Source organism: Balaenoptera borealis, assembly GCF_965194805.1.
Source record: "Balaenoptera borealis genome assembly, chromosome: 8".
NCBI lineage: Eukaryota > Metazoa > Chordata > Mammalia > Artiodactyla > Balaenopteridae > Balaenoptera > Balaenoptera borealis.
The window spans coordinates 99,012,983-99,037,371 of record NC_138865.1 but is presented as its reverse complement, the minus strand read 5'-3'; the positions used below and the strand labels follow the sequence as shown (position 1 = coordinate 99,037,371).

At 42.9% G+C, this 24,389-nt stretch overlaps 1 protein-coding gene across 2 annotated transcripts in view; it reads left to right on the top strand.

The window, feature by feature from the left end:
- The first annotated feature begins 273 nt into the window (after nucleotides 1-273).
- PTPN3 (protein tyrosine phosphatase non-receptor type 3) overlaps nucleotides 274-24,389 on the top strand; it is a 149,121-nt gene continuing 125,005 nt past the window's right edge. Inside the window, exon 1 of one of the 2 annotated variants that reach the window (XM_082403831.1) lies at nucleotides 274-538. In XM_082403831.1, the coding sequence (XP_082259957.1) occupies nucleotides 490-538 (49 nt within the window). In that variant the 5' untranslated portion in view covers nucleotides 274-489. The remainder of the gene's footprint in view (nucleotides 539-24,389) is intronic. The other variant, XM_082403836.1, reaches the window with a different exon arrangement.

Here is a 24,389-nt window from a genome sequence, read left to right as displayed (position 1 = left end):
ATGTTTTTCTATAACTGGCAAGGAACAGGGAGTAAGTTTTCCCTGGAATCTCATCAGTGCTAATTGGAGGCTATCAAGGTTTGCACTCTCAATAATCAGCAGAGCACACTTGATCAAGAAGAAACTCTCAGGGCACGAAACAGATTTAATTTCATTGGGAAATAGTCTTGTCTACTACCCAACAACAAATTAAGCTCTGGGTGACTGTTCCCATAAAACACGTCCTGTCCTTAGCACTGCTATTGGGGGGGGCAGACACATGGTAAACAATCAATTAAAACTCTGACACATCCAATGGAGCTCAAAGACCTGTTTCACAGGTTTCCCCAGAGGAACATAATCACGTTGCATTATACTTTGGAAGTTGATCGAGGCAAGATCTGAGACAAGTTCTGGGGCTTACAAGACAGACTTTAGCTTTTCTAAATCATTTTTGAAGTGATATTTAAAGGATTACGGCATCCAATCCTCCACTAGTCCCACAGCATCATGGTGGAGCAAGAGGGATTAACGTCATACAGGTATCCTCCGGAAAACTGTAAGTTCCCTTTCTTAAAAAGCATTTAAAGAAATGGTGAAAATACTGCAGTGTTTACGTTCATGCCCATTTTGGAGTGAAAGCAACTGTTAAGCAAGTAAAATGAGAGGGATATTGAAAATAAATTTCCTTTCTATTTTTATAATAGGGCTCTACCACCAAAAGGGGCAGTCATTGTCCAGAAAATCTGTTTTAAAAGAAGTTGTAGAATTTCCAGAAGAGCCTCACAAAAAAAAGAAAAAAAAAAAAATGAACAAGAGGGTTAATAGTGGAATGTGAATACTGTTTGTGGTTACACTGCTTGAACTGTGTTTCTATGATGACACGTAGGGATATTCACAATAAAAACAACATGGTTTGGGGGCTAATTCAGACATCCGTGTAAACCAACTTCGGTCTCAGTGCCTGAATGACTTCTGTGCCTCAACCTGAATAAATAGAAGAGATTTTGAGGTTCAGGCAGTATATTTGCAGAAGTGTTGCCTAAAAATGAGCTTCAGCAGAAATAAAAAATTGAACAAGACCAAAGCAAGCCAAGCATCAGCAGCAATCCGGTGGAGAGAGAGGTTATGGCCTGTTGATGCCATAGGCGTGCCAGGAAGTGGTCTGGGGGCCTCAGCTAACCCTCACAATGTTCAAGGCTAGTTCAAAAGCAAAGAACTAGAGAGAAAAGATAACATGAGGGTGGAGTGTAAATGTCATGTTTTCAAAACATTTTGCCAGGAGAGAGAGAGAGAGAGAAAAAAAAGGAAACCCAGAAAGTAAGGACCAGACCAGGCCTGCCCAGCGACACGTTCAGCTGTGACACCAGGCAGGACATTTGCAGAGGAAGTGCTCTCATGGAGCAGGAAAACATTCAGTTAGGAGAGTACAAATGTTTGACAATTCTGCTCATGAAGTCAACCTGCAACATCTTTTCTTTTTAAGTACGAGGAGGTGAGAAGGAGGTTGCGGACCCCCTTTTAACCAAATGTACTACTCACTGTAATTTTTCATCAGATCTTTTGTTCTTTTCCCATTGAAGTTGCTGTCTCAATCCTTAAGCTCCCCTCTATTGTTTGGAAAAAATTCTTTTTTTGCAGAATAATATGTACTTGTGTGCATTAATGCTTCCTTGACCTTTCTAGAACAGAGGTCTCTCAGAGCTACTGAATGTGCTGGGACCTTGAGTCTCAGGGTCCTGCCAAGGTCTTGGGGCTGCAGGGATAGGGGCTGCCCCACATTCTGGTCTGTGCCCTGCTCTGAACTCTGCCCTTCCCCCCACCAAGGCATACTGGGCTTCCACCAGTGAGTTCATATGAATAAAACAGTTCCCGTTGCTTAAAACAAACCCAAAAAATGGAATATCACTAAAATATTCAATCTTTTCATTTGACAAAGAGGAGAACTGAACTTCTCAGAAAATTATAATGAGTTAGTTAAAGGCAAACCAGCAATAGAAGCCAGGTCTATAGATAACTAGTTCTACCACACTGGTCTTCCTTTCCCTTTGTCCAAAGGAGTAGGGAGGGTCTTCTTCACTTCACCCACCCCCCTATCTCCACTTAGCCCATCACTTATATTCACAGCCTTACCACATACACCACATCTTCCTCAAGGATAAAACTGCATATAATCCCTCTATAGTCAATCCAATTCTACAAACATTTTTTGCGTACATTCTCTGTGCAGCCCTGTCCCGGGTATTGGAGATTCACAAATAAATAAGACCTAATCCCTGCCGTCAGATACATATACAGCCTGTTATAACTAAAGGTATCTTATACCTGTACTACAGTAGAAATTTTCTTGAATATATTGTATTATAGAAACACGAGAGAAAAGGGAAGAAAACAGTCTGGCAATTCTTTGAAACATTAAACATAGAAATACTATATGACCCAGCAATTCCACTCCTAGGTATATATCCAAAAGAATTGAAAACAGGTACTCAAGCAAATACACATACATGCATGCACTAGTCATAATAGCCAAAACATGGAAACAATCCAAATGTCTACCATCAGATGAATGTGCTATATCCATACAATAGAATATTACTCAAACATAGAAAGGCATGAATTTCTAATACAGTACTGTCACCACACAAAGGAACCTCAAAAATATTGTATTATATAAAAGAAACTAGACACACAGGTCATATATTATACATGATTCCATTCAATATTCCACACAATGATTCTATACGTATGAAATGTCCAGAACAGATAAGTTCAGGGACACAGAAAGTAGGTTGGTGGTTGCCAGGGGCTGGGGGAGGGGCAATAGGGAGTGACTACTTAATGTGTACATGGTTTCCTTTGGGGGTGATGAAAATATTCTGAAACTGGATCATAGTGGTGGTTGCACAACATTGTAAGTGTACTATATGCCACTAACTCGTTTAGTTTGAAATGGCTAAGTTTTTGTTATGTGAATAAGTGAAGGGTTCTAAAAAGGCTATGAAAGAGCCAGGAAGCAAGCGTATAGGCTCAACGGAGGATCAGCTCACACAAGCCTGGGATGTCTTCGGACTTTATCCTGGGAGAAGTGGGATAGCTAGTGAGGATTTTTAAGCAGGAGCATGACTTAGTCAGATCTATGTTTTAAACTGGACGTTGTCAACGGTGGGCTGACAACACTAGGGAGGGTCTAGACCGTGGAAACTAGACATATGGGGTCTGCTGGCCCAGTGAGAGAGCATAAAGAACGTACCAGGATATAAAATACCTGTCTGATCATGTTTCTGTTAAGTAATCATAATCATCTTCCACTAAATTTGAACTCAGAAATAGTCACTGGGATGAAAAACATTAGCCACAATTCTTTTAAAATCCATTTCTGAAACAGTTCAAGCCTGTATTTTTGCACACCCTACCAGCTTTGGCACCCAACAGAGCTTTCAAAGTAAAATTAACCTGCTTCCTTTCTCTGATGATTACTCATAAAGACTTGTCTTTGAGAAAATACTTCACCGAGGAAGAAAATTTGGTGTTGATGACAGCAAACTGCAGTCCAAAAATAGGCTTAGAAAAGGAACTATGATCCAAAATTAATACATGTATTTCCTCAGTCTCAATGTTGGCCACTTTACCATGTCAAGAAACACTGCACGCTGTAACTTTTTTAAAGTTGCCAATGGTATTACTTTGTACAGAGAATAAAAATTTGAATGGAACCAGAACAAAAATCTGATCTGCTCCATACTCACCTAAGTACCAAATTCAATGTAACCTAACAGAACTGTACAGAATCTATCAAACCAAACTTTGATAAAGTCGGGAATTCAAAAGATCTCTGTCTTGTCCGTGTACCTGCCAGTCAGCTTCCCCTTGTTTTTCATTCTGAGGGAAACCCCAAGACTGAGAGGTTTCCCAGACTCAGGACTTTCAGCAATAAAACCATTCAGGCACTTGGTTTTCACCTCCACTGAAACCTCTTCCAAAATTCCCTCTGGGATGCAGGATCAGTTTCACCTGGAAAGTAAACAAAAAACAGTAGCAGTGAAGAGGAGAGAGGACAAGTTGGGCATCGTTTGGCATCCATATGTGGAAAGAAATACATTCCAAGAGCAAGAATGTATTTCACATGAATCCTCAGACTCACAAGTTCACACCCATGTGCCATGACAGGGATGTGGCTTTCAGGCTGGCGGCAAGGGAATGTTTTTTCACCTTCCAAATCATTCACTCAACAAAGGCCTACAGAGGTCCTACCACTGACTAGGCTTGGGACCAAGTGTTGGGATCGAGAGATGAAGATGTGCTACACCGGTCCCTGGAGGTGCTCACGGGCTAGTGGTCAAGTAGAGGAGATGTACTGGGTGACAACCAAGTCTAACACAGCATAATTAATAATTAGGGCTCCCAGCTTCCAAGAGCCAGACATGTATACACATCATCTGTCATTCTCACAACTGCACCTCAAGGTAGGTATTATTATCCCCATTTTAAACATAAACAATAAAATAAAAACTGAAGTTCAAAGAGGCAGAACTTGCCCCAAACCACCCAGCTAGCAGTGGCAGAGGCAGGCAGATTTGGGGTGAGGTCCTTTTGATTCCAAAAACACCTAGTCTACTCTCCCCTGGTCCCTTTCACTGTGATCAGGGTTAAGATCAAGGTCATTCAGAACTTACTCCACCTTGTCTTAGCCTTTCATCAGAGAGCAGCTGTATCTATATTGTGGATTGATAGCAAAACTGCCAGGTTTTAAACAGTCATGCTAATGACAAGGGCAGGGTGCGGGAAAGATAGATATTTATGTTTAACTAGCAGACAAATAGAAACTGCTATTAGAGGCTAGATCAAGATTGCATAGAGAGAAGAAAACATCAGGCTTCATGACACTGGATTTGGCTCTGATTTTCTTGGATAAGACATCAAAGGCACAAGCAGCAAAAGAAAAAACAGACAAATTGGACTACATCAAAATGAAAACCTTTTGTGCAATAAAGGACACTATTAACAGAGTGAAAAGGCAACCAACAGAATGGGAGAAAATATTTGCAAATTACATATCTGATAAGGCATTAATATCCAGAATATATAAAGAACTACTAAAACTCGGGGACAAAAAAAAAAAACAAACCTGATTCAAAAATGGACAAAGTACTAGAATAGATATTTCTCCAAAGAAGATATACAAATGGCCAATAAGCACATGAAAAGATGCTCAACATCACTAATAATTAGGGAAATGAAAATTAAAACCACAGGGGACTTCCCTGGTGGTGCAATGGTTAAGAATCCGCCTGCCAAGGCAGGGGACACAGGTTCAAACCCTGGTCTGGGAAGATCCCACATGCCGCAGAACAACTAAGTCCATGCACCACAACTACTGAGCCTGGCTCTAGAGCCCACAAGCCACAACTACTGAGCCCACGTGCCACACCTACTGCAGCCCACGCGCCTAGAGTCAGGGCTCCGCAACAAAGAGAATCCACTGTGATGAGAAGCCCGCGCACCGCAATGAAGAGTAGCCCCTATTCACCGCAACTAGAAGAAGCCCGCAGGCAGCAACAAAGACCAAATGCAGCCAAAAATAAATGAATAAATAATTTTATTAAAAAAAAAAGAAAAAATCAAAACCACAATGGGATACCACTTCACATCCATTAGGATGGCTATCATAAAAAAAATAAAAGAGGGGGCGGAGTCAAGATGGCATACTAGGAGGACACGGAATTTGCGTCTCCTCACAACTGGGGCTCCTACCAGGCACCAGTGGGGGACCACGGACACCTAAGGGGATGGGAGGAACCCCCAGGGACCGGGTAGGATGTGGGACTTGGGGGGAGCAATGGGGGAGGAGAAGTGGAGGCGGGACGGGACTGGCACCCCTGAGGGGCAGCTGGGGGAGGGGAAGGGATCCCACTCCTGAAGGGGGAAACTGGGGGACCACTGGGAGGGCAGAGGATCAAAAGGGAGCGTGGCCAGGTTTCCCCTGCCCACTTGGGTTCCCAGGAGCCTGCTGAGATCCGGGGCCTGATCCTCTGCCCACCGAGACCCCCTCCAGCCGCCGGGGGTCCTGAGGGAGTGGGAGGGAGGGAGGGAAGGGGGAGCAAAAGTAAAGGCTGGACCTCCGGACCGGCACCCCTGAGGGGCAGCTGGGGGAGGGAAGGAGTTCCTACACCCAGTGGGACGCACCCATAGTTAGGGGTCCAGCGGGGACAGAGGAAACCCTGGGGGAGATGGTGGGGGAGGGGCGCGAAGGAACAGAAGGGAACGGGGCCAACGCTTTCCCTGTCCACTTGGGCACAGGGAGCCTGTTGGGCTTCCGGGCCTAATCCTCTGCCCTCAGAGCCTCCCTCCTGCTGTGCAGAGCCCAAACCCTGCCCCTACACCCCCACCCAGGGCCCCACCTCTACACTCGGAGACCCCCTCTGAGACCCCCTCCAACCGTGCTTGGCCTAAACCCCACTCAGGTCCCTACCTCCAAACTCTGGAACTCCACACTCCAGAGGCGCTCCATTCCACGAGCTGCCTAACCCCTTCCGGGAGCAGGTCCTCAGCAGAGGCCCCGCCCCACGCTTGAATGTCACCCTGCCTAGGCCCCGCCCCATGCTCAAATGTCACTCCCCCTACCCCCCTAGGTCGCACCCCACCCAAAACTCTGCCCCTGCCTGAGTTCCACCCCCCACCTAAACTCCACCCCAAGAGCCGAGGCTTTTTTTTTTCTTTTCTTTTTTCCTCTTTTAGACTGGGGTTCTGTTTTACCTTGTTGATTCTTTTATATCTTTATTTTTCCTAATAAATCTTTTATTTTTCTAATTTTATTTTATTCTTTATACTTTGTTAGTGATCTCTCCTTCTGGCTTGTTCCCCAACCCGCCCCCCCTTTTTTTTTTCTTTTTTCTGCTGTGGTTTTACTTTACCTTGTTGCAGTTGTTTCAGTTATAGCTTTATTTTTCCTAATATATTTTTTATCTTTCTAATTTTATTTTGTTTTTTATTCTTTGATATTGCACTGCTCTCTTTTCTTTCTTTCTTCTTTTTTTTTTTTTTACTGCGCCACAAAGCTTGCGGGATCTTGGTTCCCAGGTTGGAGGTTGGGCCCGAGCTCCTCTGGTGGGAGGTCCGAGTCCAAACCACTGGACTAAAGAGACCCTCAGACCCCAGGGAATATCAATCGGAGTGAGGTCTCCCACAGGTCCTCACCTCAGCACCAAGACCCAAGACCCAGCTCTATCCAACTGCCTGAAAACTCCAGTGCTAGACGTCTCAGGCCAAACAACCAGTAAGACAGGAATACAGCACCACCCATCAAAAAAAAAAAAAAAAGAAACAACAAAAAAATTTGTTACAGATGAAGGAGCAAGGTAAAAACCTACAAGACCAAATAAATGAAGGTGAAATAGGCAACCTACCTGAAAAAGAATTCAGAGTAATGAGAGTAAAGATGATCCAAAATCTTGAAACAGAATGGAGAAAATACAAGAAACATTTAACAAGGACCTAGAAGAACTAAAGAATAAACAAACAGTGATGAACAACACAATCACTGAAATGAAAAATACTCTAGAAGGAAGCAATAACAGAATAAGTGAGGCAGAAGAACAGATAAGTGAGCTGGAAGATAAAATGGTGGAAATAACTGCCAGGGAGCAGGATAAAGAAAAAAGAATGAAAAGAATTGAGGACAGTCTCAGAGACCTCTAGGACAACATTAAATGCACTAACATTCAAATTATAGGGGGTCCCAGAAGAAGAAGAAAAAAAGAAAGGGTCTGAGAAAATATTTGAAGAAATTACAGTGGAAAACTTCCTTAACATGGGAAAGGAAAAATTCACCCAAGTCCAGGAAGCACAGAGAGTCCCATACAAGATAAACCCTAGGAGAAACACACCAAGACACATATTAATTAAACTAACAAAAATTAAATTCAAAGAAAAAAATATTAAAAGCAGGAAGGGAAAAACAAAAAATAACATACAAAGGAATCCCCATAAGGTTATCAGCTGATTTTTCAGCAGAAACTCTGCAGGCCAGAAGGGAGTGGCAGGATATACTTAAAGTGATGAAAGAGAAAAACCTACAACCAAGATTACTCTACCCAGCAAGGATTTCATTCAGATTCGATGGAGAAATCAAAAGCTTTTCAGACAAGCAAAAGCTAAGAGAATTCAGCACCACCAAACCAGCTTTACAACAAATGCTAAAGAAACTTCTCTAGGCAGGAAACACTAGAGAAGGAAAAGACCTACAATAACAAACCCAAAACAATTAAGAAAATGGTAATAGGAACATACATATCGATAATTACCTTAAATGTAAATGGATTAAATGCTCCAACCAAAAGACATAGACTGGCTGAATGGATACAAAAACAAGACCCATTATGTGCTGTCTACAGGAGACCCACTTCAGACTTAGGGACACATACAGACTGAAAGTGAGGGGATGAAAAAAGATATTACATGCAAATGGAAATCAAAACAAAGCTGGAGTAGCAATTCTCATATCAGACAAAATAGACTTTAAAATAAAGACTATTACAAGAAACAAAGAAGGACACTACATAATGATCAAGGGATCAATCCAAGAAGAAGATATAACAATTGTAAATATTTATGCACCCAACATAGGAGCACCTCAACACATAAGGCAAATGCTAACAGCCGTAAAAGGGGAAATTGACAGTAACACAATAATAGTAGGGGACTTTAACACCCCACTTTCACCAATGGCCAGATCATCCAAAATGAAAATAAATAAGGAAACACAAGCTTAAATGACACATTAGACAAGATGGACTTAATTGATATTTACAGGACATTCCATCCAAAAACAACAGAATATACTTTCTTCTCAAGTGCTTATGGAACATTCTCCAGGATAGACCATATCTTGGGTCACAAATCAAGCCTTGGTAAATTTAGAAGATTGAAATCATATCAAGTATCTTTTCCTACCACAACGCTATGAGACTAGATATCAATAACAGGGAAAAAACTGTAAAAAATACAAACACATGGAGGCTAAACAATACGCTACTAAATAACCAAGAGATCACTGAAGAAATCAAAGAAGAAATCAAAAAATACCTAGAAACAAATGACAATGAAAACACAATGACCCAAAACCTATGGGATGCTGCAAAAGCAGTTCTAAGAGGGAAGTTTATAGCAATACAATCCTACCTCAAGAAACAAGAAAAATCTAAAATAAACAACCTAAACTTACACCTAAAGCAATTAGAGAAGGAAGAACAACAACAAAAAACCCCCAAAGTTAGCAGAAGGAAAGAAATCATAAAGATCAGATCAGAAATAGATGAAAAAGAAATGAAGGAAACAGTAGCAAAGATCAATAAAACTAAAAGCTCGTTCTTTGAGAAGATAAACAAAATTGATAAACCATTAGCCAGACTCATCAAGAGAAAAAGGGAGAAGACTCAAATCAATAGAATTAGAAATGAAAAAGGAGAAGTAACCACTGACACTGCAGAAATACAAAAGATCATGAGAGATTACTACAAGCAACTCTACGCCAATAAAATGGACAACCTGGAAGAAATGGACAGATTCTTAGAAATGCACAAACTGCCGAGACTGAACCAGGAAGAAATAGAAAATATGAACAGACCAATCACAAGCACTGAAATCGAAACTGTGATTAAAAACCTTCCAACAAACAAAAGCCCAGGACCAGATGGCTTCACAGGTGAATTCTATCAAACATTTAGAGAAGACCTAACACCTATCCTTCTCAAACTCTTCCAAAATATTGCAGAGGGAGGAACACTCCCCAACTTATTCTACAAGGCCACCATCACCCTGATACCAAAACCAGACAAAAATGTCACAAAGAAAGAAAACTACAGGCCAATATCACTGATGAACATAGATGCAAAAATCCTCAACAAAATACTTGCAAACAGAATCCAACAGCACATTAAAAGGATCATACACCATGATCAAGTGGGGTTTATCCTAGGAATGCAAGGATTCTTCAATATACGCAAATCAATCAATGTGATACACCATATTAACAAATTGAAGGAGAAAAACCATATGATCATCTCAATAGATGCAGAGAAAGCTTTCGACAAAATTCAACACCCATTTATGATAAAAGCCCTGCAGAAAGTAGGCATAGAGGGAACTTTCCTCAACGTAATAAAGGCCATATATGACAAACCCACAGCCAACATTGTCCTCAATGGTGAAAAACTGAAACCATTTCCACTAAGATCAGGAACAAGACAAGGTTGCCCACTCTCACCACTATTATTCAACATAGTTTTGGAAGTGTTAGCCACAGCAATCAGAGAAGACAAAGAAATAAAAGGAATCCAAATCGGAAAAGAAGAAGTAAAGCTGTCACTGTTTGCAGATGACATGATACTATACATAGAGAATCCTAAAGATGCTACCAGAAAACTCCTAGAGCTAATCAATGAATTTGGTAAAGTAGCAGGATACAAAATTAATGCACAGAAATCTCTTGCATTTCTATACACTAATGACGAAAAATCTGAAAGTGAAATTAAGAAAACACTCCCGTTTACCATTGCAACAAAAAGAATAAAATATCTAGGAATAAACCTACCTAAGGAGACAAAAGACCTGTATGCAGAAAATTATAAGGCACTGATGAAAGAAATTAAAGATGATACAAATAGATGGAAAGATATACCATGTTCCTGGATTGGAAGAATCAACATTGTGAAAATGACTATACTACCCAAAGCAATCTACAGATTCAATGCAATCCCTATCAAACTACCACTGGCATTTTTCACAGAACTAGAACAAAAAATTTCACAATTTGTATGGAAACACAAAAGACCCCGAATAGCCAAAGCAATCTTGAGAACGAAAAATGGAGCTGGGGGAATCAGGCTCCCTGACTTCAGACTATATTACAAAGCTACAGTAATCAAGACAGTTTGGTACTGGCACAAAAACAGAAATATAGATCAATGGAACAGGATAGAAAGCCCAGAGATAAACCCACGCACATATGGTCACCTTATCTTTGATAAAGGAGGCAAGCATATACAGTGGAGAAAAGACAGCCTCTTCAATAAGTGGTGCTGGGAAAATTGGACAGATACATGTAAAAGTATGAAATTAGAACACTCCCTGACACCATGCACAAAAATAAACTCAAAATGGATTAAAGACCTAAGTGTAAGACCAGACACTATCAAACTCTTAGAGGAAAACATAGGCAGAACACTCTATGACATACATCACAACAAGATTCTTTTTGACCCAGCTCCCAGAGAAATGGAAATAAGAACACAAATAAACAAATGGGACCTAATGAAACTTAAAAGCTTTTGCACAGCAAAGGAAACCATAAACAAGACCAAAAGACAACCCTCAGAATGGGAGAAAATATTTGCAAATGAAGCAACTGACAAAGGATTAATCTCCAAGATTTACAAGCAGCTCATGCAGCTCAATAACAAAAAAACGAACAACCCAATCCAAAAATGGGCAGAAGACCTAAATAGACATTTCTCCAAAGAAGATATACAGATGGCTTACAGACACATGAAAGAATGCTCAACATCATTAATCATTAGAGAAATGCAAATCAAAACTACAATGAGATATCATCTCACACCGGTCAGAATGGCCATCATCAAAAAATCTAGAAACAATGAATGCTGGAGAGGGTGTGGAGGAAAGGGAACTCTCTTGCACTGTTGGTGGGAATGTAAATTGATACAGCCACTATGGAGAACAGTATGGAGGTTCCTTAAAAAACTACAAATAGAACTACCATACGATCCAGCAATCCCACTACTGGGCATATACCCTGAGAAAACCATAGTTCAAAAAGAGTCATGTACCAAAATGTTCATTGCAGGTCTATTTACAATAGCCAGGACATGGAAGCAACCTAAATGTCCATCGACAGATGAATGGATAAAGAAGATGTGGCACATATATACAATGGAATATTACTCAGCCATAAAAAGAAATGAAATGGAGGTATTTGTAATGAGGTGGATGGAGTTAGAGTCTGTCATACAGAGTGAAGTAAGTCAGAAAGAGAAAAACAAATACAGTATGCTAACACATATATACGGAATCTAAGGAAAAAAAAAAAAAAAGGCCATGAAGAACCTAGTGGCAAGACGGGAATAAAGACACAGACCTACTAGAGAATGGACTTGAGGATATGGGGAGGGGGTGGGGTGAGATGTGACAGGGTGAGAGAGTGTCATGGACATATATACACTACCAAATGTAAAATAGATAGCTAGTGGGAAGCAGCCGCATAGCACAGGGAGATCAGCTCGGTGCTTTGTGACCACCTAGAGGGGTGGGATGGGGAGGGTGGGAGGGAGGGAGATGCAAGAGGGAAGAGATATGGGAACATATTGTATATGTATAACTGATTAACTTTGTTATAAAGCAGAAGCTAACACACCATTGTAAGGCAATTATACGTCAATAAAGATGTTTAAAAAAAAAAAGTCAAGGGCAATGCTTTTTTATTATGTTACATGTCAAGGAAAGATGCTTAGAGAACTTCTGTAACCCTAAAAAAAAAAAAAAAAAAAAAAAAGATCAGATCAGAAATAGATGAAAAAGAAATGAAGGAAACAGTAGCAAAGATCAATAAAACTAAAAGCTCGTTCTTTGAGAAGATAAACAAAATTGATAAACCATTAGCCAGACTCATCAAGAAAAAAAGGGAGAAGACTCAAACCAACAGAATTAGAAATGAAAAAGAAGTAACAACTGACACTGCAGAAATACAAAGGATCATGAGAGATTACTACAAGCAATTATATGCCAATAAAATGGACAACCTGGAAGAAATGGACAAATTCTTAGGAAAGCACAACCTTCTGAGACTGAACCAGGAAGAAATAGAAAATATAAACAGACCAATCACAAGCACTGAAATTGAAACTGTGATTAAAAATATTCCAACAAACAAAAGCCCAGGACCAGATGGCTTCACAGGCGAATTCTATCAAACATTTAGAGAAGAGCTAACACCTATCCTTCTCAAACTCTTGCAAAATATAGCAGAGGGAGGAACACTCCCAAACTCATTCTGATACCAAAACCAGACAAAGATGTCACAAAAAAAGAAAACTACGGGCCAATATTTCTGATGAACATAGATGCAAAAATCCTCAACAAAATACTAGCAAACAATACAACAGCACATTAAAAGGATCATACACCATGATCAAGTGGGGTTTATCTCAGGAATGCAAGGATTCTTCAATATATGCAAATCAATCAATGTGATAAACCATATTAACAAACTGAAGGATAAAAACCATATGATCTCAATAGACGCAGAAAAAGCTTCTGACAAAATTCGACACCCATTTATGATAAAAAAAAAAAAAGAAAATAACAAGTGTTGGCAAGGATGTGGAGAAATTGGAACCCTTGTGGTTGGAATGTAAAATAGAGCAGATGCTAGGGAAAACAGCATGGCAATTCCTTCAAAAATTAAAACTAGAATTACCATATGCACCAGCAATTCCACTTTGGCTATATGCTCCAAAAAAGGGAAAGCAGGGACATGAAGAGATATTTGTACACCCATGTTCATAGCAGGATTATTACAATAGCCAAAAAGTGGAATCAACTCAAGTGTACCTTGACCGATGAATGGATAAACAAAACGTGGTGAATACATACAATAGAATGTTATTCAGCCTTAAAAAGGAAGGAAATTCTGACACATGCTACAACATGGTTGCAACTTGACATTATTCTAAGTGAAGTAAGCCAGTCACAAAGGCACAAATACTACATAATTCCACTCATATGAGGTACTTAGAATAGTCAAATTTATAGAGACAGAAAGTAGATGGTGGTTACAAGGGGCTGGCAGGGGGAGGAAGGGGAGTTGGTGTTTAATGGGCACAGAGTTCAGTTTGGGAAGATGAAAAAGTTCTGGAGATGGATAGTGGTGATCTTGCAGAACAATATGAATGTACTTAATGACACTGAACGGTAGACCTAAAAATGGGTAAGATGGAAATTTTGTCATATATATTTAACCACAATTTTTTTAGAAAGATGGCATACGGAGCACATGCATTGACCTTAATATACACCCAAAATTCCATTTAATGACAGAAAAAAAATATGCTTTTTAAAAATCCATTCGATGGGGAGTTGCTTAATGGGTATAGAGTTTTAGTTTTGCAAGATGAAAAGAGTTCTTGAGATAGATAGTGATGAGGATTGCACAACAATTTGAATGCATTTAATACTACCAAACTATGCACTTAACACTACCAAACTATACACTTAAAAACAGTTAAGATGGTAAATTTTAGGTTATATGCTTTTTACCACAATTAAAAATAAAAATAAAAATCCATTGGAACAATAGAAAGCAAGAATAGGTGCTACCAATCCACCAGAAAATGTGGGGAACTTCTGAATGATAGAAAGCAATTGGAATTGGACTGAAGGTGGAACAGGAAGGAAGAAACCTCAGCTTGAAATACTTGCCAGAGTACCTGCTGTGAAAAGGGATCAGGGAACAGAAAGAGTGATTGTCCAGGAAATTAACTGGGGTACTCGTCAAGACAGTGGTTCTCAACCTTGAGAACCACCTGGAGGGCAGGTTGAAGTATAGATTGAAACCTACCCCAGAGTTTCTGATTCAGTTGATCTGAGACAGGGCCTGAGAATTCGCATTTCTAATACGTTCCCAGGTGATGCTGAGGCTGCTGGTTCAAAGACCATAATTGTGAACCACTTTGAGAAGCAGCTAGACCTGATAGCCCTTCCCCCTCCTTCACCTATAACAAGAAACAGACGGCAGCATCTTTCCCAGGTGGAAGCACTGAGTGTGATTCTGAGGCCCCAGCTTCCTAGAAAACTCAAGGGATGGAGGAGAAGGAACCTCCATACTAGATGACAAGCACCAGCACTCAGCCTATCTCCCCTACAATGGTGGGAGGCAGGGACTTGGACCATATCTACAACCTTCATAAGCTTACTAGACGTTTCTAAAGCCATAGAAGAGAAGGCAGCCAAGAATTGCCAAATATTTGAGGAAAGCCAGGACTAGAGAAGAAGAGCACCAATGTAAAGAAAGAGAATTAATTCACAAGGAAGTAGAATTAATCAATCACAATATGAATATTGATTTCTGTGAATAATAATTTGTTTCTTCCTTTCCAATATTCATACCTTTTTAAACACCGGCTTAATGAAGTATAATTTACACATAATAAAATTCACCAATTTTAAGTCTAGTTTAGTGAGTTTTGGCAAATGTATCTAACCACCACCACAATCAGGATACAGAATATTTCCACCACCCAAAGATTCTTCTCAGTGCCCATCTACTAAAAGGACTGGGGGGGGAGAGTCATATTGCTAGCTTTTTCCTGGGCAAAGAGGGAAAAGCTTGAGTTAATTAGCGTGGGGTCACAGAATATGGGGCAGCTAGATTCTCTGGAAGGAGAGTGGAAGGTGAAGCTTCTCCCTGAAGCTGTTCCTCAATCTTAGTTGCACACAAAATCAATGGGAAGACTCTCTTAAAACACCACCGCCTGGACTCAACCCCCAGAGATTCTGATTTATTCATCTATGGTGGAGCCCAGGCATTGGGTCGCTTTTAAAAGCCCCTCCAGGTGATTCTCATGATCAATCAAAGCTGAGAACTATTGGCCTAAAGGCAGTCATTTTTGCAGATGGAGGGTAGCTTTTTTCAAATTGTAAAAGCTATACAGCAACTGTCACTAAAGGAAATTACTTAAAATGAAAAAATCATACCTAATCCTATGGCCCTTGCACAGCAAATATTCTCAATGCTTTGTCTACATGCAGACATATTTTTGCACAACTCTATGCATTGTAATGATGCAATTTTCCTTTTACTTTTTTAGTTACCATTTATCATAAACTTCTTGCTTATGTCCCTATGTAGGGAGGCAGTTTAGGGTAGTTGTTCTGAGTGTGGGCTTTGGAGTTAGACAAATCTGGGTTAAAATCTCAGATTTTTCACTTACAAACTGTGGATCTCCAGCAAACCCCATAACATGCTTGAACTTCAGAGGCTCTACCAGTAAGATAGAAATAATGGTACTTACCTCTTAGGTACCTGCCTCATAGTTTCATTCTAAGGACTGATGTTTGTAAAACTACAGCAGAACACCTGGCAGGCACACTTCTGGCTTTCAAGTAATGGTAGCTATTACTATCATCGGAACAAGTAGGATTATCTACTGAAAAGTATGCCATTCTAGGGCACTAAATGTAAACAGGCCAAGGGGTTGGGAGAAGAAGAAAGGGACCTTGTTCAGCCGCAGCAACCAGGACTCAGGTGCGCTGGGGGAGTGGCTTACAGAAGGTGGTTGTGTGTGTGTGCACATGTGTGTGTGTCTGTGTGTACTAAAGGCCTATACGGGGTGGAGTTACCACAATCCGGCATAATGCTGAGGGAGGAAGAATTCAAGATGGCCCCTGAATCACCTGTTTCAATAGCAACACCATAACAGCAACATGAGCCACAAAGAATACAATGTACGGGCCAACTGAGCAGATTCTCTTGTTTTCTCTCCACGAGGCTGGAAAACCAGGCTGATTCCAAGGAGGACTGAGGGAACATCCCCGGGGGTCTTGGACTTATCACAGGTCAGGCCCTGAGGATGGAGGAAAAGCATTCCTGTGTCAGGTGGAGTGAGAGTATCAGGCCATTTAATTTGACTCTTAAAAATAATAGTAACACAAATTTATAGAGGTGCTATTCCAGGCACTTTAATTAAATTAAATCATTCCATCCTTACAACAATCCTAAGAAGTAGGTATTGTTATTATCCCCATTTTACAGATGAGGAAACTGAGGCATAGAGTGGTTAAGTAAACTTGCCCAAGATCACACAGTAAATGGTAGAGCCAGAATCAAACACCCAGAGACCAGGCTCTTAACCACCACTGTACCCCAAGCAGATGAAGTAAGACATAGTAGCTATTTTATAATTAAATTTAAATGGTCGTGAAGATACCATATTCTAATTTGCTCAATCATTCCCTTTTTTATTTAGTATTTTCCACTGTTATCTGTAGCAAACATCTTCATGCATATAGATTTTCACTTCTGTTGAATTATCTCCTTAGGATTATTTCTTGTGAATGGCATTACTTGGTCCAAGGAGATCAACAATGTTGTAGTTGTTGCTACATATTGCTGTAGTGTTTACAAAACAGCCTGCACCAGTTGACAATGTCACTAGCAGGGCAGGAGTATAACACTTTCACCACCACCTCAAGCAGCATGGGGAGAATTATTTGTGTAAATAAATAAATATTTATTAAACTTTTTTTTAGATTTTACAAGTACAAAAGTTGGAAATTTGCAGCATCAGGTTTGCTGGTCAGCTGGGCTTCTGGGAGTTTCCCTTTATGCAAGCCCCCTTCATTCACCTCACCTAAAGTTGAACCATTATTCCCCCATGGGGCCAGGTCCTGGACTCCCAAACTATCTGGAACTTTGGAAGGTGAGGGGCCCACATGTTTGGCCTTTGGTTTACAGCATGCACTGAATGCCACCACACTTTGGCTGGGTTTTCTTTCCCACTGTACCAGCTGGCTTTCCTGCATGAATTGGAATGACCTTTAAGCCACATTAGCTGTCCCCCTGGTCACTGAAATGAGTGTTTCTCAGACTTTATTGTATCTAAAAAGCCCCTGGAGATCTTGTTAAAATGAAGATTCTGATTCAGTATGTCTAGGGCAGGGCCTGATCTAAAAAACTCCCAGGTGATGCTAATATTGCAGGTCCTAAGAACCTAAATTAAGCATTTAAATTCCTCAGATCAGACAACAAATAAAGCCCAGGCAGTCTCATCAGAACCTTCCAATTCCAGCTCTGCCTCTAACAGCCTCCATGTCCTTGGTCTAGTCAAGCCCTCTCTGAGCCTCAATTTCCCCATCTGTACAATCAAAGAATGAGACTAGACATTCTCTGAGTCCCTTCTGTGGTTTTTGTTTCCATCTTGGACTTCTTTAGCCCATTCATATTATTTTCCCATAATATTTATTCAACAAACAATATTTGAACTCAAAGAATGAGCGTAGGCAACTTTTTAAACACTAGGAATGTAAGGATGAACAATTTAGATAGAGTCCCTGAGTTTTGGGGAGCTCAAGTCCAGTGGAAAAGACAAGAAAATTAAAGTGAGAAAATAGCTTGATATGTGTTTGGGTAGGAAAAGCTCAGGGTGCCATGGGAGCAAATAGCAATTGGATTTCATCCAGACCTGTGGGAATCAGAGGAGACTCCCCAAAGGAAATCATTCCTAAGCTGACCCGTAAAGGATGAGAAGTGCGATCCACGTGCAGTTGGGCAAGGGAAATGGACTGTGGTCCAGGCAGAGGGGAAGGCATGGCCAAGGCCCAGGGCACGAAAGAGCATGGGGCTCTCATGAAGCTGGAAGAGGTGCAAGTAGGCAGAGCATGGAGGAGAAGGGGTGAGTGAGGAGCGGGGGAGATGGCAGCGTCCAGAGGGTCAAGGGCCTTGAGTGCCATGGACGTGGACGGTTTCCTAAATGTGATGGCAAGCCCTTGAAACGCCTAAAGAAGGGGTACAACTGACCTGAATTTTAGCAAGATCACTTTTGCTACGGTGTGGAGATGGGACTAACGGGGACAAGATCGAATGTGAGGAAACCAGCAAAAAGACTTGCAAGCGTCCAAGCAAGAGATGAGAAGAGCCTGGAGTAGAGTGCAGCAGTGGGAAATGATGGCATTGGATGCATCAAGACAAAGATAGGGGGTAGAATTGACAGGTATTGGTTGAATGTGGGGAGTGAGTAGTTGGAAGAGTATAGAAGTCTTAGTGGCTTACAATAACAAACATTTATTTCTTGCACATGGATCTGTGGGTCAGCTGGACTCAACCTAACTCAGTTGGGCTCAGCTCTAGGCTCCAGGTCGCTCAGGTCTGCCCGACATGTCTGCCATTCAAGCACCCAGGCTGAAGGAACAGCAGCTATCTGTGGCCTGCTCTCCTCGCGACAGGTGGCAGGACCACCAGGGGAAGAGAAACACAGGCGGCTCCCAGCACAGTGCCACTAGAGCCTCTCTTAGGAATGGCCACGTGGTCATTCCTTTATTCAAAGCAAGACCCACGGACAAGCCCAAAGTCAATGAGGTATGGAAGTATACTCTGCTTCAAGATGGAAAGAAAGGGAGAGTAAGGATTTGCTGAACAATAATATATAGTCTTCCACAGGGAATTAAGCCCAACCCCCAGATAAACGGTGGAGCCATTCCCTGAAATAAGGAACACATAAGGAGGAACATGGTTTTGGATAGGGGTGCAGAGAGAAATGGACACCATCTGTGGTGCATGGAGTTACCAGTGAGATGTCCGAGCAAAGATGTCAAAGAAACAATTGGATAAGTGGTCCACAGCTCAGGATAGAGAGATGGGCCCGAGATATGTATTTGTGAGTCATTGACACAGGGTTGGCCATCAGAGGGGATGAGATCATCCAGGGAGAATTTGCAGTTAGAAACAGGGCAGGCCTAGCACAGAACCCTTGGGAACTTCAAGGAATGTTCTTGGAAGAGAGGCCCACAAAGGAGACGGAGTTATAGCCAAGCACAGAGCAAAAACATCGAGTCCTGGAAGCCAAGGGATGGAAATATCTCAAGAAAGAGGGAGTGGGCAAGAGTGTCAAACACCAATAAAGTCCAATGGGTCTGGTCACATGGGTTTCCCTAGAGCTGGGCCATCAGATGCTAAGACAGAACATGGAGTGAGCTCTTTGAAAGAAACTCAGCAGCCTGCCTCTCTCTACCTCTGGAACAAGGCATAAGCAGACATATCCACCCCTCTCTCAAATTAGATTTACCTAAGCTTTTCATCAAAGTACAACATATGGGGCTTCCCTGGTGGCGCAGCGGTTGAGAATCCGCCTGCCGATGCAGGGGACACGGGTTCGAGCCCTGGTCTGGGAAGATCCCACATGCCGCAGAGCAACTGGGCCCGTGAGCCACAACGACTGAGCCTGCGCGTCTGGAGCCTGTGCTCCGCAACAAGAGAGGCCGTGACAGTGAGAGGCCCACGCACCGCGATGAAGAGCGGCCCCCGCTTGCCGCAACTAGAGAAAGCCCTCAGACAGAAACGAAGACCCAACACAGCCAAAAATAAATTAAAAAAAAAAAAAAAGTACAACATACATTCAGAAAGATGCGCAAATTTTAAGTGCACACAAGTGTACAGCTGAATATATTTTCCCAAGATGAGCACACCACGTATCCAGCAGCCCAGCAATACCCCAAAAGCCCTCCATTTGTCCCCTTCATGAAACCCCTTCCACACTCCGACTTTGAAAAGATGCCAGTGCAACATGAGATCAGTAGGGAACCTTGTTGAACCTGAGGCACACTAGCTCCTAACTCAGAACTTCCCATGCTCCCTGCTCCTTCCACCTCAACCTCTTCCCAGAGGGCTCTCTCTTTCCTTGATTCATTCCTTCCTCTCTCCGTTCATCCATGCGGTAAACTCGAGTTGAGGGCCTGTGTGTCATACACTATCCCACGGGGCAGAGAGAGAAAATAAAGGCGAGTAACTGCAGGCCCCGTGCTTAAAAAGACAGACGTGTCAACAGGCACTTACCATACAATGTGATGCTATGAAAGGAGAGGTGGTACTGTGTGTGGGTGTACAGACTGTCTGGGAATGTGCACTCAGGAAAACGCAGGTCGGAAACAATTGAAACTGTGCGGGCAGGATCAACAGGACTTCTAAGTCTTTGATGGGTTGGAACAGGACTGGCTTTTGCTTTACGTCATGGACTTCCCCTGTAGCTGCCCTTCACTGCTCACCATTTGTTTCAAGCATAGGCTGATTCTCCCTCCCCTCTAACCCACACCACTGACAGTGCTGTAACTGGACAGTAGAGGGTGCTAAAAGACTATGCTTGATACAGACTGCCATGGCTTTTGCAATCCAAAAGGAAACACCTTCATGAAGCCTCTGGAAGAAGATGTGGAAACAGATGAAGCCCAGAGAGGGGAAGAGATGCGCCCAGGACAACACAGCTGCTCAGTAGCAGAACAAGCCCACTCCACCAGGCCCATGCAATTTACTCTGTGATGCTCTAAATTTTCCAAAACTCACAATGTGTATAATTTAAGGATGCTTCTAGAAACATTATTCTTTTTCTTTCTTTTTTTTTTTACCATGATGTAGAGGCATATTTCAGTTTATAACCCTCTTACAAATATAATACATATAAATGTTTTCTCCTTCTTCCCAAATCTGAAGCCAGTGTCGTGTTCCCTGGAGAAGTACGATGGTTCAGAGCACGCACGGGCTCTGGAATAAGTCTGGGTTTCACTGTAAGCTCTGCCTTCTTCTTGGTATGACCCTGGATACATTTCTTAACCACGTCCAGTCTCTGGATCCTAATCTGTCAAATCGGGCCATGATCACACACGTACCACACAAAGCTGTTGTCAGTGTTAAGGGAGTTGATGCAAATGAAGTGCTCTGAACAATTCCTGGAGAGGAGAGGTTGCTCCATCAATGAGGCTTCTTATTCTCAATCTCCTGGCTGGGCAGCACTGGGCAGCCACTCCTGCTGTGCCCGTGTGGGTGAGGAGCCCAGCGGTGTATCCTCCAGCCCTTGGAATCAACAGACTTGTTTGGTTTCGAGTCCCCATTCTGCCCTGTTTATGGGCTTTGTGATCATGAGCAAGTCCCTTCACTGCCCTGGGCTAGTTTCCTCATTCCTCAAAGGGCTGATAATATCACTATTATTATTACTTCCCCTGGTGCAGCAAGAATTCCTTTTAAGTCAATTCAACAAATATTTTCTGATGATCTACTATGCCCTAGGCCCCATGTATTATACTTGAGGATCTAGTAGTCAAGTGGGCTAGATACGCTGGTGATCATACAAATTCCCAGAGACTATGATGAATACAAGAGAAGGAGCACTAGTTAGGGGGTCCCAGGAAGTCTTCCTGGAGGAGGTGAAATCTCATTCGGCTTTTGACGAATAAATAGGAGTTTGCCAGACTCATCTTCCTTTAAAGTCAATGGAGATAGTTTGTGAAATCAGGGTGGTCTGTTGTACATCCAGCCAGAGCTTTTCTTTTGTCTTAACCTCATGGACCCCAGGCCCAATACTCCACCCAGTCTCCCTCTTTTTTCCCCAAATACCCCTCTGAGGGAAGCAAGGGAGCTTTGACAGGTTGGTGAATTAAACCTGCTTTAAAAGGAAAGGAGCCCAAACCATGGCAGTTGGGAAAGGGTGGGAGGCCCCCCCCAGCCCACACAAACCACCTGGAGCTCCGGGGGCACCCTGACTAACCCCCGTGCCAGGGGAGCAGCCCACATCTCAAGACTGAGGCATCCCTCTGCCTTCCAGCAAAGTGGGCATGAAGATCCCAGCCTCTATTCCTCCTCCAGGCAGCTGCCCCAGACATTGCCATTCACATCTTCGTGATTCTATCCCTGCCTGAGTTGTTCTTTCTCATCCTTTCCCTGCCCACCCAAATTCCACGTTGTCATCTCCTCTGGGAAGACTCTGTTTCCTGCCACTCCTGGCGTAGTGGTCCCCCCTGCACTTCCAGTGTGACCCCAAGTTACACCATCATCACCCTGTATTCTGGGGCTCTACCTCCCATTAAGCAGTGAGCTCTCTGCAGGCAGGCACTGTGTCTGAGTCATTTCTGCATCCTCAGCTCCTGATATAGAGCTGGACTCACAGGACCTCGCTCAGTAAATGTTTGCTGAATTGAACTGAACTGAACTGAACTGGGCCCAGAATTCCTGCCTCTTTCCAGTCAATGTTTTTGTTTTCCTGTCTTGGCAGGAAGCAGAGGGCACACTCAAAGAGGTAACTGAAGAGCATGTAGTGAACAAAATACTTAGAGGTCTGGGTAAGGTTAAAGGAAATCAAGATGGCGAAGCACCCAGAGACTAGGTGCCGTGGGAAGTACTCCCCCTAGGCCTGAAGGGGTGAAGGAAGGGAGCTGGAGCAGAACTTGGCGAGAGCTGCAGCTGGCAGAGACGGGCTGCTCAGCAGGAGCTGAGGATGCAGCCACTGCCAAACCGCAGCTTGGGGTAGAGGGGGAATCAATGCCTACCCTCGCTCCTCCCACCCGTCTCCTGCTGTTGCCCCCCACTGGTTGAAAGCAAATGGAAGACAGAGACCAAAGGAGTCCGGGTGGTACAAGCCCCAGAAGGCAGCCTCCCTGGGTACAGAGCGCAGTGAATGACAGTAGAGAGCAGACCCGGATGGGGAAATGGGGAATATGCAGCACGAGTGATTTTTCCCAAAATAGTGTCCACATTGCATCAACATCAGAATGACTTCAGGAGCTTGTTTCAAGAGCAGATTTCTAGGCCCCAGCCCAGACCTACTAAATCAAAATCGCTATCCATGGGGCCTGGGAATATGCATTCTTAGGAAGTTCCCAAAGTGATTCTAGAAATCACCTAAGGACCTCTGGAAAGTATGGAATTATGGGAAAGCTGAACTTGGTTAATTCAGAATTTGAACCTACAGAATCACCCCAGGTATGGGGCCTAATGATGTTGGTTCTCCATCTATGACTTCCAAAGACCAGGGGAACCTCATTCATTCATCCAACATTCCTGAGCATGTGCTAATGTCTGGGCCCTGTGGAGGGTTCGGGCAACATAAAGGTAACCCAGGATGCTTCCCACCTGAACACCCTAGGATAATGTCTTACATGCCATGTAGGGATTCTTTGGGGGCTTCCAAAACCTGCCTACCATGTGGGGATGACTCCTCAGTGCTTCTGCAAGCACCAGCTCAAGCACCAGGCCACATAACAAACAAACCCATAGTTCCAACCACCATCACACGCATGACACCCAAATACACCTCTCACCTGAGTTTGGGTGTATAGCTGCCTGGGAAACATACACTTGGTAGCCCCACAGTGGCCCCTTATCCACATGGTCAAAGGGGACTCATCTTCTATCCTCACACCCCACCCCAAGGCTCTCAGCCTCTGTGAGTGGTGTGCCATCATCCGTACTGCTGTTTAAGCAGAAACCTGGGAGTCATTTGCAACACCTCCTTCCCCCCGACCCGTGCCCCCAGTCACCAGGTCCATCCATTCAGCCTCCTAACCCTCCCACCTCTCCCCTTCTCTAGGTTTCTGTCGGCATTTCAGGTCATCTACATCTCCCCCCTTTATCACTGCAATGACCTAACAAGCTTCCTTGTCCCTTCCCAAGGCATTGTTGCCAGAGGGGTCTTTTAAATATGCAAAATCCAAACATGTCACAGCCCTGCTCAAACTCTTCAGTGCTCCCCAGTGCCCTCAGCATCTAGTCCAGACTCCTGACCGTAGCACACAAGCCTCTGGCATCTGGCCAGGCCTCAGTTTCTACCTCCTTTCCCACCACTTCCCACTCCCTCCCT